This window comes from Herpailurus yagouaroundi, unplaced genomic scaffold (genome assembly GCF_014898765.1).
Source record: "Herpailurus yagouaroundi ecotype Mexico unplaced genomic scaffold, PumYag 216, whole genome shotgun sequence".
Lineage (NCBI taxonomy): Eukaryota > Metazoa > Chordata > Mammalia > Carnivora > Felidae > Herpailurus > Herpailurus yagouaroundi.
Window position 1 is genome coordinate 5,728,311 of NW_024412447.1, and position 24,019 is coordinate 5,752,329.

Here is a 24,019-nt window from a genome sequence, read left to right on the forward strand (position 1 = left end):
CCCGAGGAGGAGCTGCGGTCCGCGGTGCTGCAGCTGCGCGAGACCGTCGTGCAGCAGAAGGAGACGCTGGGCGCGCAGCGCGAGGCCATCCGCGAGCTCACGGGCAAGCTGGCGCGCTGCGAGGGGCTGGCGGGCGGCAAGGCGCCGGGCCGGGCGGCCGCGGGCAAGGACACCATGGGCGATCTACCGCGGGACCCCGGCCACGTCGTGGAGCAGCTCAGCCGCTCGCTGCAGACCCTCAAGGACCGCCTGGAGAGCCTCGAGGTAGCCGGGTGCGGGGGTTCTGGTGGGGGGAGGATCCGAGGAGAGGGGCAGAGGCGGGGCGCAGGGTCCTGCCTGCCAGCCTGGGCGGGCCCGGACGCAGGGCGAGCTGCGCTTGGGGTCAGGGGAGGGCTTCTCGGTCCTGCTCGCCAACTTACTTGGGTGGCTCGCAGTCCGCCCCCACCCCGCTTCCTGCTGGAAGGAAGGGGTTAACTCCCTCCCCGTGCGCCGGGACTGTCCGCCGTGTGGACAGTCACTTACCGAGGTTCCAGCGAGCGAACCTCTAACCTCTTGTGGATCTCCGAGTCCCCCGGAGCCGGACGCGCTCCCAAAAGCTGTGCCCGGTGACATGAGGCTGCCGCGTGAGGTCAGCTGCCCTGGGCGTCCCGTGTTCTCCTTTTATAAATCAGCTCCGGCTGGACCCGAGCGGGCGGAGACCTGAGGGTCTTGCCGGGGGCGATCGCGGGCGGGTCACGGGCCACACCAGTTCGCGCCTTGGAGGAAACCCCGTTAACTTCAAAGACACTGTCCACAAATTGCGGCCTTCTGAGGTGCCCTTCCAAAGGAGAAGGAACCTTACTCCGTGCTTTCTTGGAAGGCGTATGCAGTTTGGAACTTTGAAAGAAATTCTCATGTAACTTCATCTTCACTTTCAAATCCTATTTAAGAAGCGTGGATGTTTCTGTTGGAAACGTTTACCAGAATACTTATTAGGGAAACTAGGTTTCAATTACAGGTGGTAATTATTGCAAAATTATTTGAGGATTTCCCGCGGCATGATGGCTAAATACAGTATTTTCAGCATCTGTATATTCCCTGATTCATGATGATTAACAACAGCGAACGTTTCTAGTCACTAAATATGCACCAGTCGTGCTGTCTAATTTTAACCCTTACAACAGTCCTTTGAGGCAGATCCTACTGACTGCATTTTACAATTCGGAATGCTTTAGAGAGAGGGTACATAGCTTGCCAAGGATTCATGGCTAGGCAGTGGCAGTGTGCCTCCAGAGCCAACATGATGGTAGAGGAGTAAAATAAAGAGGAAGTGAGGATTTAGAAACAGCATTAAAAGCAGAGATTCCTGGAATTCAGAAGTGTCATGTTTTAGAGCTCTCGGTTTCCAGTAACATCTCTGGCAAGCATGGTTATTCACCTTTTTGCCACACGGGAATTTGGAAGCTGTTTTCATTTCTAGATGAAGGCTCATCAGCTTTGAGTACCATTTGATAAGCAATTTTTTTTTTTAGTCGTAGCTCTGTTGCAGTCTTAACCCAAGAATGGTGGATAGTGATTAAAATTTTGACTTTTTAGCAAGAGGAGAAAACCAGCTTTCTGAGAGAGAAAAATGAAATTCCTAAGTTTCAGATATTGCAGCAGGGTAATTCTTGTTTGACTTTGAAATCCTTTCCATACAAAAGAAGAAAAAAAGCATCAGTGAAGTGCGCCCCTTGGCACGGTTTAACGCTCCCGTTTGGGAAGCTTCTCCCTGTGTGGTTGGGCTTTTAGAGCTGCGTTTCACAATTTCTGTCTAAATGGCCTTAATACTTCCTCACGCGTGCCTCTCCCCAACTGGAAGCACCAGCTCCGAGTGAACGTGTCCACCGCGGTGCTGCCCGGCGACTTCCGAGAGGTCCTCCAGCGGCGACTGGGGGAGCTGGAGAGTCAGCTGCTGCGCAAGGTGGCCGAGCTGGAGGACGAGAAGTCCCTGCTTCACAATGAGACCTCCGCTCACCGGCAGAAGACTGAGAGCGCGCTGAACGCTCTGCTGCTGAGGGTGACTGAGCTGGAGCGAGGTGAGTTCTTGGCCGGCTCCTCTGTCGCCCTCTGGCTGACGTCCCTCCCAGCCCTCCACCCCACCGCCTTGGTGTTTGGCTGCAGGGTAAGGGCGGCTGGGCTCCAAGCGGGGCAGAGAGGCTGGCCCCGCAGCGGTCTTCCCCATTTACACATCAGGCCACTAGGGCCCTTGAGGGAGTGGTGGCTTCCAGACCCCTCTGCCTGCTGACTCTTTTTGCGCTTGGTTCTTCGGCTGCTCCTCCCACATCGTCCCCGAACCTGCCCGTCCTACGTGCGGAAAACCACGGGATTCTTTACCATTCCAGCAGCGCTCCACTTTGCCTTCTCCGTTTCTCAAATGAAACGGGGTCTCTTTCAACTTGAGGCGTCTCTCCTGGTGCACAGGGGTTTAGGGTTTCTGCCTGAAGGTTGCCCGGCTTCACAGCCTCGTTGACACGTCTTCCGACTTGGTGGGGACTGAAGGTGCCGATGGCTCCTGGGAGCAGCCTGGTTTCCATCCCTTACAGTTGGACCCGGAGTGTCTGCAGTGATGGGGCACTGCGTGGGGATGGCCTGTGGCTGGCTGAGCAAATAATAAGTGTGATTGAGGATGGTCCTGCCAGGAATCAGCCCCAACCCTGGCCCACTGGCGTTATGCACGGATATGCTGTGTAGCTTGCCAGGCACGGTGGCCAAGTTGCTACAAGGATGTAGGTCAATAGAAGGCTGCCGAGTTAGTGTGGAGTAGTGCCAGGCAGTGTGCTGGACACGTCACACCGGTGAGACGGGACTTCTCTTACACCCGTGACACCAGTGAGAAAAATGCTCCAAAGCTTTCAGCCAGAGGTGTGTTGTGGCGGGGGGGGGGGGGGGGGGGGAGGGGGCCGAGGTGGGGCCTGGGCCTTGGCCACGTGGGAGCTGCCGCTTTGTCACCGTCCCTCCCATCCCCAGCCTCGTTCCAGCACCCACATTCTCGGTACGTAAGTTCTGCAGAAGCCTCGGAGCTCTTCTGGCACAGAAAGGAGGGCTATGTCCTAGCTGGAGCCCAGTTCTGCAGGCCAGGGCCCCTGACTGGCCTTCTTGTAGGGCCCCCAGGACCTAGACTCTAGAATTCTTCTGTGTGCTCCACCCCGTTCGGGGATGAGTCTTTCGAGGAAAGTGGTCATTTGCTGACCAGTTTGTCTCCTGGGTAACTTTGAGTTTGTATCTGTCCTGTTTGTGGTCAGTCTAAAGGGGTAGATAAACTCCCAGTCCCCAGATAGACCGCGAGTGGAAAATATAACACGTTCTTCAGAGCATCCTGCTGAGCCCCGAGGAAATGGACCTCAAGCATGTGCAAAGTAGGGGGCTTAGGGGGTCTCTGGCCCTTGGTCCATCATCTCCTGCCCATTAAGTGCCTGTTCTGGGCCAGACACTAGGCTGTGACTTCCACATTCTGTGACCCTTGCAACAACCCTGTGAGGTAGGTATTAGTGATGGATGAGGGACCGAATCAGATGCCTGCATCCACGTGTCCAGCAGATTGCAGAGCTGGGGTTGAACTTGGTGGTGACCCCCACAGATGAGAGGCTTGGAGGCTGTAGCCTAGAGTAGTGTGTGGGCTCTAGCCCTGTTGAGCAGCAGGCTCCCCAGAGCCCAGTGGTGAGCGTCCAACCCTGAGTGCCCCCTGGACCCACGGATGCTCATTTTCTTTGTTGTGGGACCTGCTCGTCTGCAGGGGCCTCCAGAGTGGGGGCCAGCCAGCCAGGCACAGCCCGCCTCAGAGTCTGAGTAAACCTTGCCACTGGGAAGAACACTTCTCTCTTTGGCCCCCACTGCCCCCACCCGTTTTCACTTGTCTGCCACCTGCAGCCTCTGATTTATTGGTCAGGCTTTTTAATGCCTTAATTGGTTTTAACTAAGTTTCCTCTGAACCTCCAAGCTGTTTGATATAAATAGAGGGCACCAGCTTTCAGGGTGTGGGCCCCCTCCTCTGCCCCTCGGCTCTCCCAGGTCTAATTAAACCTATCTGTTGTCACCTAGCTAACGATATTACCGACACTGAGCCTTATTAAATCAGCAAGCCTGCCCACCTGCCGGGATAGAAGCTATTTCTCTTTATTAGATAACCATGCCTTCGTGAAGAACACGGCCGTTTGCAGACTAAATACTAGGGGCTGCACGTAGTTGAGGGAGGACTGCCACTCCCTGCTCTGTCATTCATTAGCTGTGTGACTGAGGGGTAAGTCACCTCGCTCCTCTGAGCCTCGGTGTCTCGGCTGCACAACCTGCAAAATCAGGAATTGGGGCTTTGTAGTCTCTTGATTTTGCTTCAGCCTAACATGGGGTGAGCCCCGGCCTATGCCCTGCCGGGGGCCCCCTTGCCTTCCCCAGGTGACCAGGTCTTGCCAGCCCTCACCAGGTGCTTAGCAGCCCCGAGGCCTGGGAGGTCAGGACGGATGAGGCAAGACTGCACAATCAGCCGATCCGAGTAAATAGTACCCATGAGACCCAGAGTCTAGTGTTTCTCTGCCGCCTGTTCCAGAGAGGTTGAAAGGACGATGCTGAGCCCTGTTGCCTTTCTGTTTAGGTCTTCCTTGGTTCTATGGTTCACACCACGGCACCAAAGAGCTTCTTATGTGTTATATACTATGAACACAAATGAATTGGGGGCATTGTAGTGGAGAAGGGCTCATCCATTCTGGCTTGCGTTCTACAGAAGGGACTGATTCATCCACCAGAGACACAGGCAGTTTGGCTCCGTCGGTTTTGGGTCCAGAGAGCCTGGCTGTTTCTCATGGTGACAGAGTCCTTCTGGCCCCTCGCGGATATCTAATAAATACTTGTCAAATGAGTGAAGGGTATTCAGGCTCCTTCCCTGGCAGCATCTAGTGCCCAAATAAGAGGGAAGCTTTTGCCCTGACAACTCACAGGGTTGGGTGGTACCCCACAAACTTCAGAATCTGTGATAACCAGAGACCGGGTCTTGCCTTCCATGTATTTATTTTTGTTGTTAATTTTGGGATTAAATAAAAACTATTGGAAATTACTTAGACCCCGTGAAGAGTACCAGTTGCTTTCAAAGATTTTTGGAAACCCCATTTATGTGGGGACAGTCAGGGGGTCCTCATCAGTCCCAGGTGGGCCCCAAAGTCTCCAGGCTCTGGCGAGGTGTGCCTAACCTCAGCGGGGAGGTAAACCTCCGTATTTCTCTGCGTCCCACTGGTTCCAAACCGCAGGAAATGGTCAGCAGATGCAGTATTCTCTTGAGGAAAGGGCAAATCATGAGCAAGGTGGTCCGTGTCAGGGATTTAGTCCGAAAAGCCACTTCTCAATTAAGTTGTAATGTCCAAACATGGCCGTGGACTCCTTTGCCTGGGTGGCAGTGATTCTTTAGGGTGAGAAGTGACAGGGACTTGACAAGTGTCTACTGAGTGCCCAGGTCCCTGTTAAGACTTCCTGCCTCCAAGTCCATCAGGGTTCCAACCCCGCCCTTGCTGAAGGAGCCAGGATTTCAAGAAACTAGCTGAGGAAGGGTTTTCTGGCTTAATTTAACCAGAAAATTATTTTTGTTAAATGTTTGTTTTTGCGAGAGAGACAGAGATAGAGCATGAGCGGGGAGGGGCAGAGAGAGTGGGAGACAGAATCTGAAGGAGGCTCCAGGCTCCGAGCTCTCAGCACAGAGCCCGATGTGGGGTTTGAACCCATGAACTGTGAGATCATGACCTGGGCCAAAGTTGGATGCTCAACCAACTGAGCCACCCAGGCACCTCTAACCAGAAAATTAAATCCAGCTTTCCTCCTTCCTCCAGCTTTTAGGAGCAGGGAGGTTCTTGTTTACTCCTGGGTTGTAGAACTTTGAACAGCAGCTTCCCAGTAGCAGGTGCTCTGGGGCTCAAGGGACCAGTCTGGGGGAAGTGGGGGTCCAGGAGAGCAGTCGCTCTGGGCTGCACCAGCAGGGAGCAGGCTAATGCCCCGCGGCCTCTCTTCTCCACCCCCCTAGGCAACAGTGCGTTCAAGTCTCCTGATGCGTTCAAAGTGTCCCTCCCCCTCCGCACAAACTACCTGTACGGCAAGATCAAGAAGACGCTGCCTGAACTGTATGCCTTCACCATCTGCCTGTGGCTGCGATCTAGCGCCTTGCCGGGCATCGGCACCCCGTTTTCTTACGCGGTGCCTGGGCAGGCCAATGAGATTGTGCTGATCGAGTGGGGTAACAACCCCATTGAGCTGCTCATCAACGACAAGGTGAGGCCTGCTTAGACTGCCACCTTCCCCCATCACGGCAACGGTCAGGGTGCTGCAGAGTCTGACAGCCAGCTGCTGTAGGGCTGCCCTCCTTGGAATGGTGACAGACTCAGCCCAGCCTAGGGCAGCAGGGGTGGGCGGCTATGGCTGGTGGAGATCCAAGGTGGGAGTCTGGCCTAGAAGCATCTCAGGGTCCAGGCCAGAGGTCATCGAAGGAACAGAGCTGAGGTCTCTGTGGGCCAGCCTGAATCGTCACTGGCCCTTGGGCCAGTCAGTGAGGGCTGTTCTCCAGGGCCGTGCTGATTAGGGGAGGGGGAGTGTGTGTGTGTCTTTCTCTGTGGAGGATACTTCTCAGCATATCTTTTGGGGGTGGTTTATTGAGATATAATTTACATACAGTAAGACCGAGAGTTTTTAGCATACAGTTCGACCACTTTCGACAAATGCATGCAGTTGTGTGACCGCAAGTAAAATATGAAAGCGTTCCATCAGTGCCCCCTCTCCACACACAATTTCCTCATTCCCCTGCGTAGTTAGCTTCTGCCTCTACCCCAGCCCATGGCAACCACTGATCTGTTCTCTGCCCCTATAGTATTGCCTTTTGTAGAGTAAATATCCTTTTTTAATAGACGGGCTGGTTTCATCGTTCAAGAGCATGATCTCCTCGAGAACTTGGCTCTGGGCATCTGTGAGACCTCTAGGAGCCCCACTTAAACTTCCATTCTGAAGGCAGACTCAACATAGCCAAAAATGTGTCCTCACATCCTTGCTGGAGCTGAGCACTTGAATGGCCTCTCCGGCTCCCTGCTGCCTCTACCCTGGCCCCTTACCCTGCTTTTATTACTGAACCGCCCTGGGTGGGGTTTGTGTAAGTGGGAAATGGCGTGGAATCTCCCTGCCAGGCTCCGTCTCACAGTGACCATGTTCCTGAGCCAGGGATTAATTGTTCTAAATAACTGTCTTGGACACAGGAGGGCCCAGAACCTTGTTTTCCTTTTGGGTTCGGTGGCATGTAAACAGCCAATTCCCAGGAGGAAGCGCCAGGTTGCTAGGATACCAGCAGTAACAACAGGACAGTTCCTGGTTGGGCTGGTCTGTGGTGCTCACAGGATGCTCGCAGGCGACCACGTGGGTCAGAAATGCCCTTCCCCTGGTTCTGTATGGGGGTCTGAATGTGCAACCTCCCCCCCCCCCCCAGCACACTCTCCCACGTAATTGTAGGCCTTTGGTTTTCTGCACAGGAGGACACACACAGTCCCCAAGTGCCGTGATAGAATTTGAGACCCTGCCTCGAGTGTAGATGTCTAGTCTGATTGTTTTCCAAAGATTCCTTCAGGTTCTTCAGCACGAGGCATTCAGGCCGAGTGTGGCCAGGCGGGGGCTCATTCTTCACATCTGCTTGGTCTGCACAGTGTCCCAGATTCTCAGCCAAGCCACGGACTGAGGGTGTCCAGTTGCAAGCCGGGCCACCGTGGGGTTAGGGGCATGTCCCCAGGCTGTCTCTTTCCTCTCGAGTGTCTGTGTTTCGCGCACACACACAGACCGAGGCCCTGTTTCCCACATAGCAGAGAAGGGGTAACCAGCTGGGAGCAGCACGATCTCTGGTCCCTGTGCGCATCAGACTCCTGGGAGCCCCATGGGGGGCCCTCACCTGCATGTTGCTGCCTACAGGTTGCACAGCTGCCCCTGTTCGTCAGTGACGGCAAGTGGCACCACATCTGTATCACTTGGACAACACGGGATGGCATGTGGGAAGCTTTCCAGGATGGAGAGAAACTCGGCACGGGGGAGAACCTGGCCCCCTGGCACCCTATCAAGCCAGGGGGGGTGCTGATCCTTGGGCAAGAACAGGTAGGTGCAGGGGATGCAGGATGGGGTGTGCTGGCCAGCCACGCGTCACGAGGCCATGCCTGTAGGCTGCCCCCTACCCCCACAGCCCGCCCAGCTGTCAGCCTGCCACACCTGGCCACTGTGGTGTGATGGCCACCTGGGTCCATTCTGTCTTGTGGCCTGAGGGGCCGGGGGCGGGGGGACCCGGTTGTGGTATGATGGGTCCAGATAGATTCCAGAATGGAGTCCACCGTAGGTGGGCAGGAGTGTCCCTGAGCTCATGCTGCCATGGAGTGACCATGGGTTCTCTCTCTAGGCGTTTGACCTCTGCTGGGCACAGCACTGATTCAGGGTGCCCGGGGCTGATATGGCATCTTCCGGGAGCTGCTGGCTCAATGTCGTGGGACATGCCTGTGTGATGCTCAGCCCCTCGGGGGAGCTAGGGGTGGGAACGTGACCGCAGAGGCTGTCCTCACTCCCTGAGACAGAGGAAATCTAAGTTGCTTGTCTGCTCTTGGGCAGATAAGAGTTGACGTTTGGGTCTGTGTTTGAGGTTTGCTGAAAGCCAGGGAGTAGAGACCAGTTCCTTTGAGAGCTTTGAGTCTGGGCCCATCCTTGGCCCACTCCCTGCCTCACTACCCTGTGACTTCCCCGCTGGGAAGGGCTGGGAGTCTGGAGACCCGGGTCTAGTGTTAGCTTTGGGACTTTGGGCCAGTGTCTTTCCACTGTAGCCTCGGGGTAGTTTGGCATGTCCTAGAGGTCTGGAACGTGCAGGAATCGGGTCAGGGGAGGAGTGAGGTCAGAGTTGGGGGAATCAGGAAAATGCTTCAGTCTCCCCCTCTCCCTCCTCACTGTGCACCCCTTCCCAAGGCCATTACATCCCTGGAGATTTAGTGGGCACGTTTGCTTTCTGAACCTGTGCCGATGTGGTTCTGTTCCCCCCCCCCACCTTCCCAGGACACTGTTGGGGGCAGGTTCGACGCCACACAGGCATTTGTGGGGGAGCTCAGCCAGTTCAACATATGGGACCGCGTCCTTCGCGCACAAGAAATTGTCAACATCGCCAACTGCTCCACAAACATGCCAGGCAACATCATACCCTGGGTGGACAACAACGTTGATGTGTTTGGAGGGGCTTCAAAGTGGCCCGTGGAGACCTGTGAGGAGCGTCTCCTTGACTTGTAGCTACCTTCTCCTCTGTCTAGGGGCCTGGGGCTGGTGTCTCCTGTCGGAAGTGCAAGGCCACCTGCTCCCCCAATTAAACTGTGTATAGAGCCCCTGCCACAGTGGCCTGGGGCCCCCAAAGCTTGTTCCCAGGGAATCTCTAAGACTGAGGCTCTGTGGCAGCACCTGTCACTGGATTCTTTGTTCCTTCCCAAGATTTTGTTGTGTCGAGTAGGGAAGAGGCCCTGAGTTGCAGGTGGGAAGATACCTGACTTCCTGCTGGGGGTGGGGGGGATCAAGGTCTTCGGGGCCCTGTTCAGAGCCCCTACAGTTGCTAGTGAATCACAGCCTTGCCCACCCTCCCGGATCCTTGGTGTCTCACGTGCGCCTCTTGTCTGTCCCCTTTCGAGGCCGTGTGGCCATCCCACTCGAGTATCTGTGTCCCTTATGTATCGAGTGTATCCTGCTGTCCGCTGAGCACGCAGCAAAGCAGCCCCCACCACCCGCGGAAGGGCTTTCTCTTGGTGTTCTTTCCGCTGTAAGGAACCCTTGAGCTTGAGGAAGGCAGGCTGCCCAGACAATGCCCTGCCTTCTCCAAGGTGGAGGGGGCGTCACTGCCTCTAGAGGGGGCTGGGAGCTGGAACTCAGAAGGGCGTTCTGGAGAAAGGCCGCGGCAGCCTTCCATCCCCCTCTGTCACCTCTCCCTCCGACGATGCTTTGATGGGATCATCGCTGGGAATGGCTTCTCTGAAAAGCCTCTTCACTCCTCTGGTGCCAAACGTTCAGTTGCAGCTTCTACAACCATCCGGTGTGGTCAGGGGGATTTCATTTTTTTTCCTAACAGAAAAGAACAGCCATTATTAGCAGGCTCCCATTTTTGATGTTTCGCCCCACTGTGAGGAATGTGCTAGTTTTCATTCACGTTGATTGCTATAAGCTGTGGACTGTCTCAAGGATTTCCCCCAGAACTTTTTCAGGAAAAGGAATTCATTCGGCCGATAGTTGCTTAGTGACTCCAGGCTGCTTAATTTATTGGACAGAGGATAGTAATTTATTTTAAGGACAAAGTGGTAAAGTGGGGGAAATTTATAAAGTTAAATATTATATATTTTATTTTTCATACATGTTTCAAGTGCGAATTGTGGAAATTCCATTTGTAGGACCAAGCTGACATGCCCATCCCAACATTGTATGCTATGAGAACTCTTCGGATGATGGAATTCTGATTAAAGTGCACTGGAAGATGCCTCCGTGTCTGTTTGCTCCAGGTCTGGGGCTGAGGGTGGGGGTGGGGCTTTGCCACAGTCGGCACGTCCGGGGCCTGTGTGTCTGTCGGACCTGGGGGCGCCGAGGTGCAGCACTGACCCCTTCCCTCCTCGGTGCCAGGCGCGGACTGCGGACGCCCCACGGGCTCTGCCCTGCCTCCCCGCCTCCAGCCAGCCCCCGTTCTCTCAACCAGGGATCGAGCTTACCTAGAGTTCACTGAGCAGCCCGTCCCAGGCATGACCCCTGCTCACCACCCACTCTGTGTGTGTTCCCAGATGTCTCGCTTACCCCTCCTAACGACCCCCTGAAAGTGAATCCCGATCGTAGGTGACTACGTGGAACAGTTGAACGGTGACTTGGGTCACACGGCTGGTTAAGGGCAGAGCTGGGGGTCAAGCAGTCCTGAGACCCTGGAGGCCCTGCCCCTGCCATGATTACCCTCGCGATGGCGTGGCTGACCGGGAGCCGTGGCTCGCCCAGCCACCCAGCATCACGAGTATCGTGTACTGCTTATCGCTCGCCCAGGAAGAATCAAATATCAAAACTCGAAACCGTTTCTACTGAACGTGTGTTGCTTTCGTGCCATTGTGAAGTCAAAAACTTGTGAGTCAGGGACCATCTGTACACTGAAAAACTACAGAACAGGATTATTTTTTTCTTTCTTTTTGATAGAAAATTATAGAGGGAAATCAAAGAGAATCTAAATACATGAAAATGTATCTGTGTTTATAGATCAGAACTAATATTGTCAAGATTGCCATTGTGGACACGTGGTGGGAAAAATTTGGTTCAGATGTCAAGTCTGATGACACTCACATACCCCTGAGAGGGCACGAAAAGGTTTATTAGATCATGAGACTAATAACCAAATGGGGGGATCATGGTGATACGCACATGGGTCCGAAAATGGCTTGAGAGAACAGAGAAAACAACTGGCTTGGTTTTTTTATGGTGGTTAGTGGGTAGCGCCGGAGCGGTGATTCTTCCGTGTAGTTCACACACCTCACTGGTGTCAAAGGAGGAGGAATTTAGGCTCTCCTGTTACTTGTCCAGATGTGTCCAGGGAGAAGTGAGGCTTAAGCGCTGTCAGCAAACATCAAAAAGTGTAGACAGACACGTGATTACAGCACACCTCAGATGTTCGATGTCTGAAATGCACCATGTTGCATTTAATTAGATTTGAACTTCTGTAAGTCGTTGTGAGGTCTGTAGCTTGAGGCTGGTAAGAATTCTGGAGGTAAGAGTCCTGTCGAATGCCTGTTTGGGGGCCCAGAATTGTGTATCTTGAGAGGTACGGTGAGTATCTCGACCCCTGTTGATAATATCTAGAACTGTGTAGGAGAGCAGTATCTTGGTGAGGTCTTGCATTGTGGCTTTCATAAGTAGAGAGACTCGTGTGATCTTGATTTATATTTTGGGTGTCTGTGGGACAGGACATTCTCAGAGTTCTTTACCCCCAAAGGGGCAACCTGGTTCAAGAATCTAAAGATGTACAGATGGGTCAGTTGTTGGCCAGGGCCGCTAGTGCTGAGATTACTCTCTGAAGTTTGGCCAGTTGTGCTGAACCTTGGGTCCTACTATCCTTCAGGAACATCCTGGGTGAGGGATAAAAAACATTAATTCCCCAAGGAACACTAGCAGGTGTCATGGTGGTAATGCCATCTGAAAAATGTGAGGACTCCCTTTGCTGTTTCCTTAGCTGATGGCAAGGGGCTCCTCAGATAGCCAAGGGGTCTGGAAGCAGGGTGACGTCCTCCAGCACCAAGGCATCTGGCAGGGGACTGAGAACAAGGAAGGCCACCCTCTGCTGCATATGAGCTATGCCAGAGGGTCCAAGATTAGCTCTGTTATGTAGCAAAAAGGCCTTGGTGACTGTGCTGAGCTTGCTGCTGGGATGTTGGCTTTCATGGCCCAAGACATATGGACAGCTGGGCATGGGAGGCCTCAGGCCAGGGCCTGTGACAGTGACTGTTTCCAGAATCACATAGTATGCAACTAGCAATTGCTGCTCTAATGGCATGTAGCATGAGGCCAAGGAATCTCTTGTATTAGAAGCCCATGAGTAACTTAGAGTGGTCCACAGGCTCTGGGAGGCGTGAGAGGGGATTGCTGAAGCCTCTGTAGTGAAGCACCCTCTGGGGGCACTGTTGGGAATGCTCGTTGCATTGCAATCTGGACAGATTCTAGAGCCTTTTATTGTGGGGGCCCCACTTGAGGTGGGCGATTTGCAAGTAACAGCACAAGTGAGCTTAATAAAGTCTGTAAATGCAGATTGCACTGCTTCCAGAACCCAAGAAAGTCCTAGAAGAGGTTAGGCTTGTTTTAATGTTGAGGATACGGAGAGACAATAGCCATTTTTTGGCAATGTCCGAGATGGGATGGCCTTCAGTTTACCAAACAGTTATTAGGAATTTAACCGAGGTTTAGGGGTCTTGCAGTGAGAGCAGGACAATGATCTGCTATAATTGCATCAAGATACAGGATTCAGTCTGAGACACACAGATAAGTGTGGGCCAAGGCATATGACCCAGGGCCGCTTTAAGGAGAGAACCAACCCCACGTTCCTGTCTAAAATGCCACTTACCTAAACTTCTGATGCAAGTCAGTTAAATCCGTAACAGTGACTCCCAAGCTGGTGTGCAGTTGGCTTGAGGACAGGGAAAGGACACTGGCTTGGGGTTTTTACAATGGTTAGAGGGTGGGACTGGGGTGAGGTGTCCATGTATAGTTTGAACTTCTCACCTGCACCAAGGGAGAGAGCACCTGGGCTCTCTCATCAGTTTGCCCAGGTGTGGGGCAGAGAGGAAGAGGGAGGGAAAGGCAGACATCAAAAAATGGAGTCAGAGGATTTCCTTGCAATGACAGTACCTGCCAACTGGATGGGCAGATTTAACACCATCCCCATTAAAAACCAACTTGACTTTTTCCAGAAATTGGCAGGCCAATCCCAATCCCAGGTGTCTCAGTCAGTTAAGCGTCTGACTTCAACTCAGGTCATGATCTCATGGTTCGTGAGTTTGAGCCCTGAGTCGGGCTCTGTGCTGACAGCTCAGAGCCTGGAGCCTGCTTCTGACTCTGTGTCTCCCTGTCTGTCTCTCTACCCCCGCTCACACTCTGTCTCTCTGTCTCTCTGTCTCTCTCTCTCTCTCTCTCTCTCTCAAAAATACATAAACGTTAAAAAAAATGCAAGAGACCCAGAATAGCCAAAACAATATTGAAAAGAAAGAACAAAAGTTGGAAGACTCCTACTTGATTTCAAAACTGACTACAAAGCTATAGTAACAAGACTGTATGGTCCTGGCTTAGGGACAGATGTATGGTTTAATGGAAGGGTTTCAGACTCCAGAAATAAACCTATACTTTTATGGTCAGTTGATTTTTGACAGAAATGCCACGACCAGTCTGGGGGAAGAAGAGTCTTTTCAACAAATCCTGCTGGGATAGCTAGATATCCACATGGGGGGAAAAAATGAAGCTGGATTTCTGCCTCGCGCCATAATATAAAAATTAATTCAAAATAGGTGAAAGTCCCTACATTTAAGAATTAGAACTATAGGGGTGCCTGGGTGGCTCAGTCGGTTGGGCGTCCACCTTTGGCTCAGGTCATGATCTGGTGGTTTGTGAGTTCGAGCCCCACGTCGGGCTCTGTGCTGACAGCTCAGAGCCTGGGGTCTGCTTCAGATTCTGTGTCTTATACGCTCTCTGCCCCTCCCCCACTTGTGCTCTCTCAAAAATAAGTGTGAAAAGAGAAGATTTAGAACTATAAGCTCACAGAAGAAAACATAGGTGTAAATATTTGTGACCTTGGATTAGGTACTGATTTCTTAGAGGTGATACCAAAAACACAAGCAACCAAAGGAAAAAGTAATAAATTGAATTTCATCAAAAGTAAAATATTTTGTTTCAAAGAACACTGTTAATGTGAAAAGGCTACCCAGAGAATGATAGAAAATATTTGCAGCTATATATCTGATTTTAAAAAGCCTAGTATCCAGGGGCGCCCGGGTGGCGCAGTCGGTTAAGCGTCCGACTTCAGCCAGGTCACGATCTCACGGTCCGTGAGTTCGAGCCCCGCGTCGGGCTCTGGGCTGACGGCTCAGAGCCTGGAGCCTGTTTCTGATTCTGTGTCTCCCTCTCTCTCTGCCCCTCCCCTGTTCATGCTCTGTCTCTCTCTGTCCCAAAAATAAATAAAAACGTTGAAAAAAAAATTAAAAAAAAAAAAAGCCTAGTATCCAGAATATGTAAAAAACTCTTAACAACCCAGTAACAAAAATGGACAAATAATACATATAAAAGTGAGCAAAAGATTTGACTAGGTCCTGCTCCAAACAAGATATACAAATGACCAATACCACATGCAAAAATACTTAATATCATCAGTCATCAGGGAAATGCAAATTGAAACCACAATGAGATACTATGTCACATCCACTGGGGACAGCTGCAATTAAAAAATAAGTAAATAACACATGTTGGAGAAAATGCAGAGAAACTGGAACCTTGTACATTGCTGGTGGGAATGTAAAATGGTGCATACACCTTTGGAGAAAGCGTTTTGTCAGTTCCTCAAAAAATTAAACGGTTACCGTATGACCCAACAATTCCACTCCTGACTATATATCCAAGAGAACTGATAACATATACCCACACAAAATGAGTACACAAATGTTCACCGCAGTGTTATTCATAATAGCCGAAAAGTAGAAACAACCCAAATGCCTAGCTACTGATGAATGGATTAAAAAATTGTGATACATACATACGATGGAATACTATTCTTTAATACAAAGGAATGATATAGTGATATACACTCTAATATGGATAAATCTTGAAGACACTATGCTGTGAGTGAAAGAAACCAGTCCCAAAGGACCACATCTTATGTCATTGATATAAAATTTCCAGACCAGGCAAATTTACAGAGACAGAAAGTATATTAGTGGTTGACGGGGGCTGGGTGTAGGTGTGGGGATAGAGGGGAATGGGAAGTGACTGCTAACGGGTATAGAGTTTCTTTCCAGGGTGATAAAAATGTTCCCAAATTGGGGCGCCTGGATGGCTCTGTTGGTTGAACATCTGAATCTAGATTTTGGTTCAGCTCATGATCTCATGCTTCATGAGATTGAGCCCCGCATTGGGCTCTGCACTGACAGTGTGGAGCCTGCTTGGGATTCTTGCTCCCTCCCTGTCTGCCCCTCCCCCACTTACTCACATGGGTGCTCTCTCTCAAAATAAATAAACTTAAAATGTTCCCAAATTGAGTGTGGTGATGGTTGCAAATGTCTGAATATTTTAATATCTACTGAATTGTACATTTTATGAGTGAATTTTATGGCATGCAAATTAGATCTCAATTTTAAAAAGAAAAACGTGAGGTTTTGGACCTGGACAGGTGGTAGATGCCATTTCTTGAGATGGGGAGATGGGGGAGAGCAAAAAAGCAGGTTTGAGAGGGAGGAGACTCAAGAGTTCTGGTTTTGAACATAGATTTGAGATGCCTTCAACTCATTTCGGTGGAGCTGTCCAGTGGGCAATTGGATTTTGCAAGAGGTCCGATGTGGAGATTAAAATTGGGGTTAAAAACATGGCTCCTACCAGGGTGATTGCCCACCCTCTGCACTTTTTGAGAGTAAATGTAAAGAAGCATTTGAGCTCATCCTTCAGTGGACGACAGGCTCCTCCTCCCTGGTAGGAGCTGTACTTATGCACAAGCCAGTCTAATTCGACATGCATTTATGGATCCTATTTGGGACAGTATTTAGAAGGTTGGACCTCCTCTCACAGTCAAACCGATTAAGCCAAGTAAGCACATCATCGTCTCTGAAAGCTTATAGATGGCCAATGCTGGGGTATGGGCAGTTTCCATAGGGACTTGTCTGTTAATGACCCCTTGCTCCATATTCAGCGGCAAGCTGAACCCACCCAACCATTGACCTTGACCTCAATGGCTCATAGAGCAGCCAGTTGACTCTGCCTGGGGTTGGCTTTGGGCAGTCATACAGAAGCCACTTGAGTGTTACTAGGGATTTCAGTAGGATAGGGAAGCTTGTCAAGGCCAGGATTACGTGTGTTTGGTTACGGGACTTTGGCCTTGACAGGCTGCTGGCCTATTGTTTTCTCAGGGAAGCACCGGGCAAATTTACCAGGTGGTTTTACTTCTCTCTACAAAGCAGTCCTGCTCTCTGCAGTTGTCAGTGCAAATATCCATGAGCACATTTTAAAACCCTGTTCAAGCAGAAATAAAACACAGAAGACTGCAGCTTGTGGATAGATTCACATTTCTTTGTCACTCATTATCATGCCCCAGAGAGCATGTCCTGAGGGAATAATGCAGTCATATCCTGGCTTTCTGTGCTCAAGGGAATGGCATAGATCATGAAGGGTCTATATCTCCACTTGAGATTCAGGTCTTGCAAGAAATACCACGTCTATTTTCTTCCAAGACTATTTTGAGACATCCTATATACAACAGACTAGGTGTAATATATGTGTGCAGTTTAAAAATAATCCTAAGTGAACATTAGTGTACCAGCCACTCGGTTTAAGGAATATTTGTTCAGGGTCTGCTTTGTGCCGGCTACTCTTCTAGATACTTGATAGATGCCAATGAATGAAAGAGAAAAAAAATCCTGCCCTTGTGGATCTAACATTCTGGTGAGAGGAAATCAACAGTAACTCCTAGATGCTTGCATGAACAGATTATAGAATTTGTTAGGAGTTGGTGAGTGCTCTGGGAAAAGGACTAGTAGAGTGGAGTGGGGTGAATAGGAGTGTGGTTGTGGGGATTTCTCAGCAAGGTAGGTTGATGGGGGGCACCTGGGTGGCTCAGTCGGTTAAGCAACTGACTCTTGATTTTGGCTCAGGTCATGGTCTCTCTGTTTATGGGTTCAAGCCCTGCATCAGGCTCCGTGCTGATAACATGGAGCCTGCTTGGGATTCTCTCTCTCTCTCTCTCTCTCTCTCTCTCTCTCTCTCTCTCTCTCTCTCTCTTCTCTTCCCCCCCCCATAAATAAATAAACAAACATTTTTTAAAAGGTAGGTCAATTAAGTAGGCTTTATTGAGAAGATGGTGTTTGAGCAAAGATTTGAAGGAGATGGGAGTTTTGACCACACAGATCTTTTCTGCATGATCAGACTATGGGCTCATCTATGACATGATTTTTTTTTTTTTAAATAACTTAATATGACACTTTTGCTATTTCTCCAGGATGGTGTGTGTAGCTGTAATTTATTAAATTTCACCACTGTGTCGTCTTTCTTGAATGTCCAAACCTCATTCATCCATTTGTTCCTTAGCCGATGAACTTTCTTGGATGGCAGATACCTACTGGTGCAACCTGCAAGAATTTTCTCCAGGGCTAATGCCTAGGAGTGCAGTTGCTGGGCTGAAAGGTAGGAACGTCTTCACATTTAACCAAATGTTATGGTTGGAAATGCATGTCCCCACCAAAATATGTCAAAGCCCTGACCCCCAGGATCTGTGAGTATGACCTGATCTGGAAATAGCATCTTTGCAGAAGATGGAGTTGAAGTGAGGTCATTGGGATGGGCCCCAATCCAATATGACTGGTATCCTTATCAAAAGAGGAAACTTGGGTGCAGAGACAGACAAGCACAGGGGGAAGACAACGTGAGGACACAGAGAGAAGGCCATCTGTGAGCCAGGGAGCACCTGAAGCTACCAGAAGCGAGGCGACAGGCCTAAAACACACACCAATCACAAATCCCATGTTGTCAACTGTACTTCTGGCCGCCTGGCTGTAAATTGGGTTCCCATGACCTGCTCCTTGGGTTTGGTAATTTTCCAGAATGGCTCCAAGAACGCAGGGAAATACTTCCATGTATTGGTTTATTATAAAGGAAATAGTAAAGGATAACAGATGAACTTCCAGGTGGAGAGACACACAGGGGAAGAATCCCAAGTTTGGGAATTTCTGTCCAATGGAGTTGGATCGATGACCTTCCCGACACGTGCATGTGTTCATCTCCAAACCTCACACTTTGGGGATTTTTATGGAGTATTCATCACATAGGCATGACTATTAACTCCATTTCCAGCCCATCTCCCCTCTCCAGGGTAGAGCGATGAAATTTCCAAGCATCTAATCATGGCTTGCTCTTTCTGTGACCAGTTCCATCCAGGAACCCACCAAGAATTGCCTCATTAAAATAAAAGATTCTCAAAAAAAAAAAAAAAAAGGGGGCGCCTGGGTGGCGCAGTCGGTTAAGCGTCCGACTTCAGGCAGGTCACGATCTCACGGTCCGTGAGTTCGAGCCCCGCGTCGGGCTCTGGGCTGATGGCTCAGAGCCTGGAGCCTGTTTCCGATTCTGTGTCTCCCTCTCTCTCTGCCCCTCCCCCGTTCATGCTCTGTCTCTCTCTGTCCCAAAAATAAATAAACATTGAAAAAATAAAATAAAATAAAATAAAATAAAATAAAATAAAATAAAAGATGCTCTATCACCCAGGAAATTGACAAAGTATTTAGGATTTCAGTTTCAGGAACTGGGGTCAGAAACCAATGTGTATATATTTTATTATTTCATAATGCCTCACTTAACTTTTTGGGCATACAGAGCAGAAAAACTTTTTTTTTTTTTATTTTTTTTTTCCAACTGTGAGTTCATGACCTGACCCCAAATCAGGAGTCTGACCCTTAACCCACTGAGCCACCCAGGCACCCCAGAAAAAAATTTAAACATATTGAATGAACACTTACAATAATTGTCTTAATGTCCTTGTCTCTTTATTTTAACATCTCTGTCAATTCTGGGCCTGGCTTCCAGGAGCCCTGCCCCACAAGTGCTCAGTAGTCTGGGGAGGAGTGTGGTCTGTCTGCCATCTCTGACGTTGTCTGCCCCTCTGTCCAGACACAGTGGGATGACTGAGTTGTCTGCCCCAGGAGGGTGGCAGGCCTGACTGGGAAGAGCCTTCTAATGACCTTCTTTTGGGCACATGCTCATGAGGCCCAGCAGCCCCAGCCTGTCGTGAGCCAGCCGGTGTCGCTGGGAGATGTGGCCATGCCCATGCCCTTCCCCTCGGGGAGCTGTTCTGCAGGACCAGAACCGCGGACTGGGTCTTCGTTGCCACCCAGGGCAAGACTTCAACTGGTTCCCAAGCAGCCCATTAGAAGCGGGGCCTCTGGCAGAGTGGAGGAATCCAGGTGTGGCAGACAGAGTCTGTGCCCAGGAGGATCACACCGTCCTGATCCCAGCCCTTGTCTGTGCTGTGGGGGGGGGGCGCGCGGGCCAGGGGGGGTGGAGGGCTGAGCTCAGGTATCCCCACTCAGCTGCCTCTTGGCCCTCAGAGAGGAACTTCTGCCTGGGACCTCTCCTTACAGCCCACCTCCTGTTCTATTTTAAGAGTCTCCGGTGCAAGAAATAGGAAAAAAGGAATAAATACATATATTTGTGTTCCGGCAGAGAGAGGAGGCAGAGTGTAGATGGCTGCAAGGAGACTTTGAGAACTGTGTCTCCTGAGAAGAATCAGACTCACTCCCAGGTGGGCGAGGGTAGGGGCCGTTTACCTGTGGGGAAACTGAGGCACCAGACTTCCAAAAAAGCCAAGACTCAATCTCAGGCCTCTTAGTAGTATACCCTGCATGCTTGGTCTACACGTATTATTCTCTTGGTAATAGGATGTAATCTTTTTTACTCCCTAGGATGTAATTTAAAAATAGATGCAGCCTTTGGCTGACTTACAAATCAAGGTGTGTACCTGGACCTGTTAACCTGCAACCCGAGGTGACAGGGACGGCCTGCAGGGAGAGCCCCGGGTCCCTTCTTCAGGTTTCTGCAGGAACACTGAGCCCCTCCCTGGCAGTGCAGGGCCACGGGCTCCGCTTCCCTGGCTCTCTCTGCTGAGACATACTTGGCAGAAACTGTCCACGTGCCTGGCACACCCCAAGCCCTGACCCAGAATGTGGCTAAGCCCTGAGCACATCCACAGGGCAGCACACTGATGCCATCATTCACAGCCACTCAGCTGGTGACAGTTGGTCAGGGGGGCCTCATGCCCTGAGATGACAGCAAGGCCGGGTGGCTGGGTTCTGGGCTCTGCTGCACTTGCTGTGTGGCCTTGAGTAAGCCACTTCCCCTCTCTGGGCTATCTGGAATGTGGCCCAGAGATCTCGACATCCCTTTGTCCTGGAACCCAGCTGGAGGGGATATTTACAAAAATCCCTCATGGGGATGTTCCAGGGGGCTGGAATTCATTTAAGCCACGTGGCATCCCTGAAAAGGCAGGCAGGTTTGTTGTTCCCATTTCACAGATGAGGAAAATGAGACCCAAGCAAAAGAAGGGGCTTACTGACACAGAGGAGACCCACCCAGGATCTGGCCTTGGACATGCTGTCCTGCAGGCATATTTCACCCAGAGACTTGGGGAATAGGGGCATGAGGTGGGGCATGTACCCCTGGGTATTACTAGAGGCATCTGAGTGCCCCCTCCCCCTGAGGACCTGGGGACAGCCCCCAGCCAGCTGCGGGCACCCACGGCAAAGCCTCGTTCCCATATCCTCAGGTCTCTTCTCCTTCCTACCTGGCTCTTTCTCTCTCCTTCAGCAAATATTTGCTATTGCTCAGCGAGGTGCTGCCATGGTTACAGGCATCCCAGGAGCTAAGGGTCCAAGTCGGACTTTAAACCTCTTTAAAATTCAAGACCCAGAGTAAACAGCTGCTTCTCGAAAGCTCAGTCCTGCAGGTGACAGTGCTCCCATCACTCCAGACTGCAAGGCCTTTGCCGGCGGAGGCGTTGAGAGCGGTGGAGGCAGGGCTCCAGGGTCGCACCAGGGCCCCATAGCCCCAGGTGGGGGAAGAAGAGCTTGAGGCCACGCAGGCCCCCTTATGGGGACACCCGGGCGTGGTTTCTGCTCTAAAGAGGTGCCTCCTCTGGGCAGCGGGGACCCAGCTTCCAGTGACGCCAGGGGACTGCGGACCGGGGCCTGAGTTCTGATCGGGCACCCTCCATCCCAGGTGTGAGCCCGGGGAAAATCTCGATTCTCTGAGCCTTTAGTTGCTCATCTATAAAAGAAGGGCAATTTAGCCCTCCAGGGCTTATTTGGAGGAGTGAAGCCTTCAGAGGAGGACATGTTTTCTGAGTAGGAAAGCGTGGTTGTCAGCGGATGGGAGGCCCAGAGGTCTGGTTCTAATAGATGCAATTGCCCAGGTTTCTTTGCACAACCTCTCCCCTGGGTGACTTGGGGCCGGGGACTCCACGTCTCTGAGTTGCAGTTTCCTGCCTGTGTGATGGAAGAGAAACAATGGACAGCACTGGGCTGTTCCAAGAACTGAAGGAGCTAAAAATGCGTGTATCAGTTATCTGTTACTGTGTAACGAATTACTCCAAAGCGGAAGGTCTGAAGCCAGGCAGACATTTATTGTCTCGCCAGTTCTGTGGGCCGGGAATCCAGGAGTGGTTTAGCTGGGTGGTTCTGGCTCAGAATCTCAAGCTTGTGATTAAGACGCTGGTTGGGGCTGTGGTCTCTGAAAACTTGACTGGGCCGCAGGGGCCACTTCAAGATGGCTGTTGGCAGACCCCAGGTCCTCACCACGTGGGCCTCTCCAGAGGGCTGCTCGCGATGAAGCAGATCTGACCGCAGTGGTGTCTGTCGTAACCTAATCTCGGGGGACGTGCCATCACTTCTGCTGTGTGCTACACGGCTCCGAAAGCCCTGATGTGATACAGGGGCAGGTGGGGCTACTCAAGGCTGTGTGTTCAGGAGGTGGAGATCACGGGGCACCATCTTGGAGGTAGGCTACCACCCCTGGAAAGGGCCCACCCAGTGCCCCGGTGTATGGGAGGCGATACAGTTGTTATGCAACACTTACAACGACTTAGGTTGGAGAAGGGAATGCGGGAAAGATAACAGGCTGAGAACTAAGGCTCCAGGTGCCAGCTGAGACACTTTCCCTGGGCCAGGCAAAGAGACTCGGTGACCAGACTTACAGCGCCAGCAGGAGGGGCAGGAGGGGATCCCTCAAGGGGAGACTGGCGGGGACCAGGCACAGATAGGGCTGGGACAGCCTCCGTCACTTACGGCCAAATCCAGGTGACACGCCACGGAGCAGACAGGCAGGCTGCGGTGGCGTGGACACCCTGGGCACTCTTGTCCTTGGAGCTTCCCTCTAAAGCTGCTTGTCCCACACACACTGTGTCCACATGCACTGTGAAGTCTTGGGAGCAGCTCTGCTTGGCTTCTTAGGGTTTCTTCTGATATGAGTCTATTCCAGGCACCAGTCACTTTCGTGCGTTCTCCTGAGCACCTTGCTACTCACCTGTATTCCCGAAGCCTCATTCACCCTTCTTGGGGCCCAGGGATGAATTCAACAATCGCCCAAGTGCTTGGAAGATGCAGTCTGGAATGAGATTCTCTCCACATGCCGCCTCCCTCCCATCGCCCAGGAACCTACTCAAATGACACGGCCCCCAGAGAAGCCCCCGTCTCCAGGGCCCCATCTCTCCTTCCCTGACCCCTACCCTGCTTTGCCTTCTGCAGGGCACAGATGGTGCTGTGCCCATTACCTTGCATTTAGGATGGCTTGTTCACCTGCCGTCTCCCATAGGGCCGAGGGCTCCAGGAGAAGCTGGACTGTGTCTCCCCGCCTGGTCCTGTATCCCCTGAGCCCAGCCCCGTGCCAGCACCCGGTAGGTTCTCACGAAAGTTTCTGTAGGAAAGTGAATGAAGGAGGAGAGAGGAAGCTGCCACTTTCTGGTGGGGAGCCCCTGCCATGCCCAATGGAATAGCCATTATATTTTGAGACACAGATGAGACCATGGAGCCTCCTGGCTCTGCAGGGACAGGCCGTGGGAACCCAGGGAGAAGGCAAGGAGAATGGGGAGCCTGCCTAGCAATTCAAGACAGAAATGGCGGTGGCTGAGCCAAGGGTGGTGGCAGGGGAGTTGGCGAGATGGGCTTAGCTTCCAGACTGACTCCCAAGGTAGGGCCGCCAGGGTTTCCCTGCAGGTTGGCTGTGAGGATGAGGGTTTGGGGCAGAGCCCGGGGTGTGCTGGTGCTGTGTGCTGACCCTGAGAATAGGGGCAGTGGATTTGGGGACGTGGTGTGGCCGGTGTGGGCGCTGGAGCTGGAGGGGTCTGTAGGCATCCAGTGGGGACATGCATCAGAGTCCAGAGACAAAGAGTCAGGCTGGGGATGGGAATGTGGGAGCTGAGGCGCAGAGATCAACATGAAGCCATACAGCACCCAGGTGCCCGAGGGGGCTCTGGGTCCTGAACACCCCAGGTTAAGAGGTCAGGAGAGCAGAGGAACTGAGTAGGAGCAGCTGGGGACAGGACGAAAATGCACAGTGTGGCATCCAGCACGCTTTGGGAAGGAGGGAGACAGGCGACCACCTGCCAAGTGTGCTGGGTTGAATACCTACCGCCCCAAATTCATGTCCACGTGGCTCCTCAGTGTGACCTCAGTTATAGGGGCTTCGCAGTTAAGATGAAGTCATACTGGATTCGGGTGGGCCCTGTGTTCAGTGACCAGTGTCCTCA

At 51.7% G+C, this 24,019-nt stretch overlaps 1 protein-coding gene across 1 annotated transcript; it reads left to right on the plus strand.

The window, feature by feature from the left end:
• Positions 1-10,505, plus strand: NPTX2 (neuronal pentraxin 2; the record flags this gene model as incomplete). The annotated part of the gene is made up of 5 exons (XM_040455642.1): positions 1-264; positions 1,841-2,057; positions 6,020-6,264; positions 7,936-8,115; positions 9,052-10,505. Coding segments are annotated over 5 exons (1,134 nt in total), but the record flags the coding sequence as incomplete, so codon positions are not given.
• Positions 10,506-24,019: the final 13,514 nt, after the last annotated feature.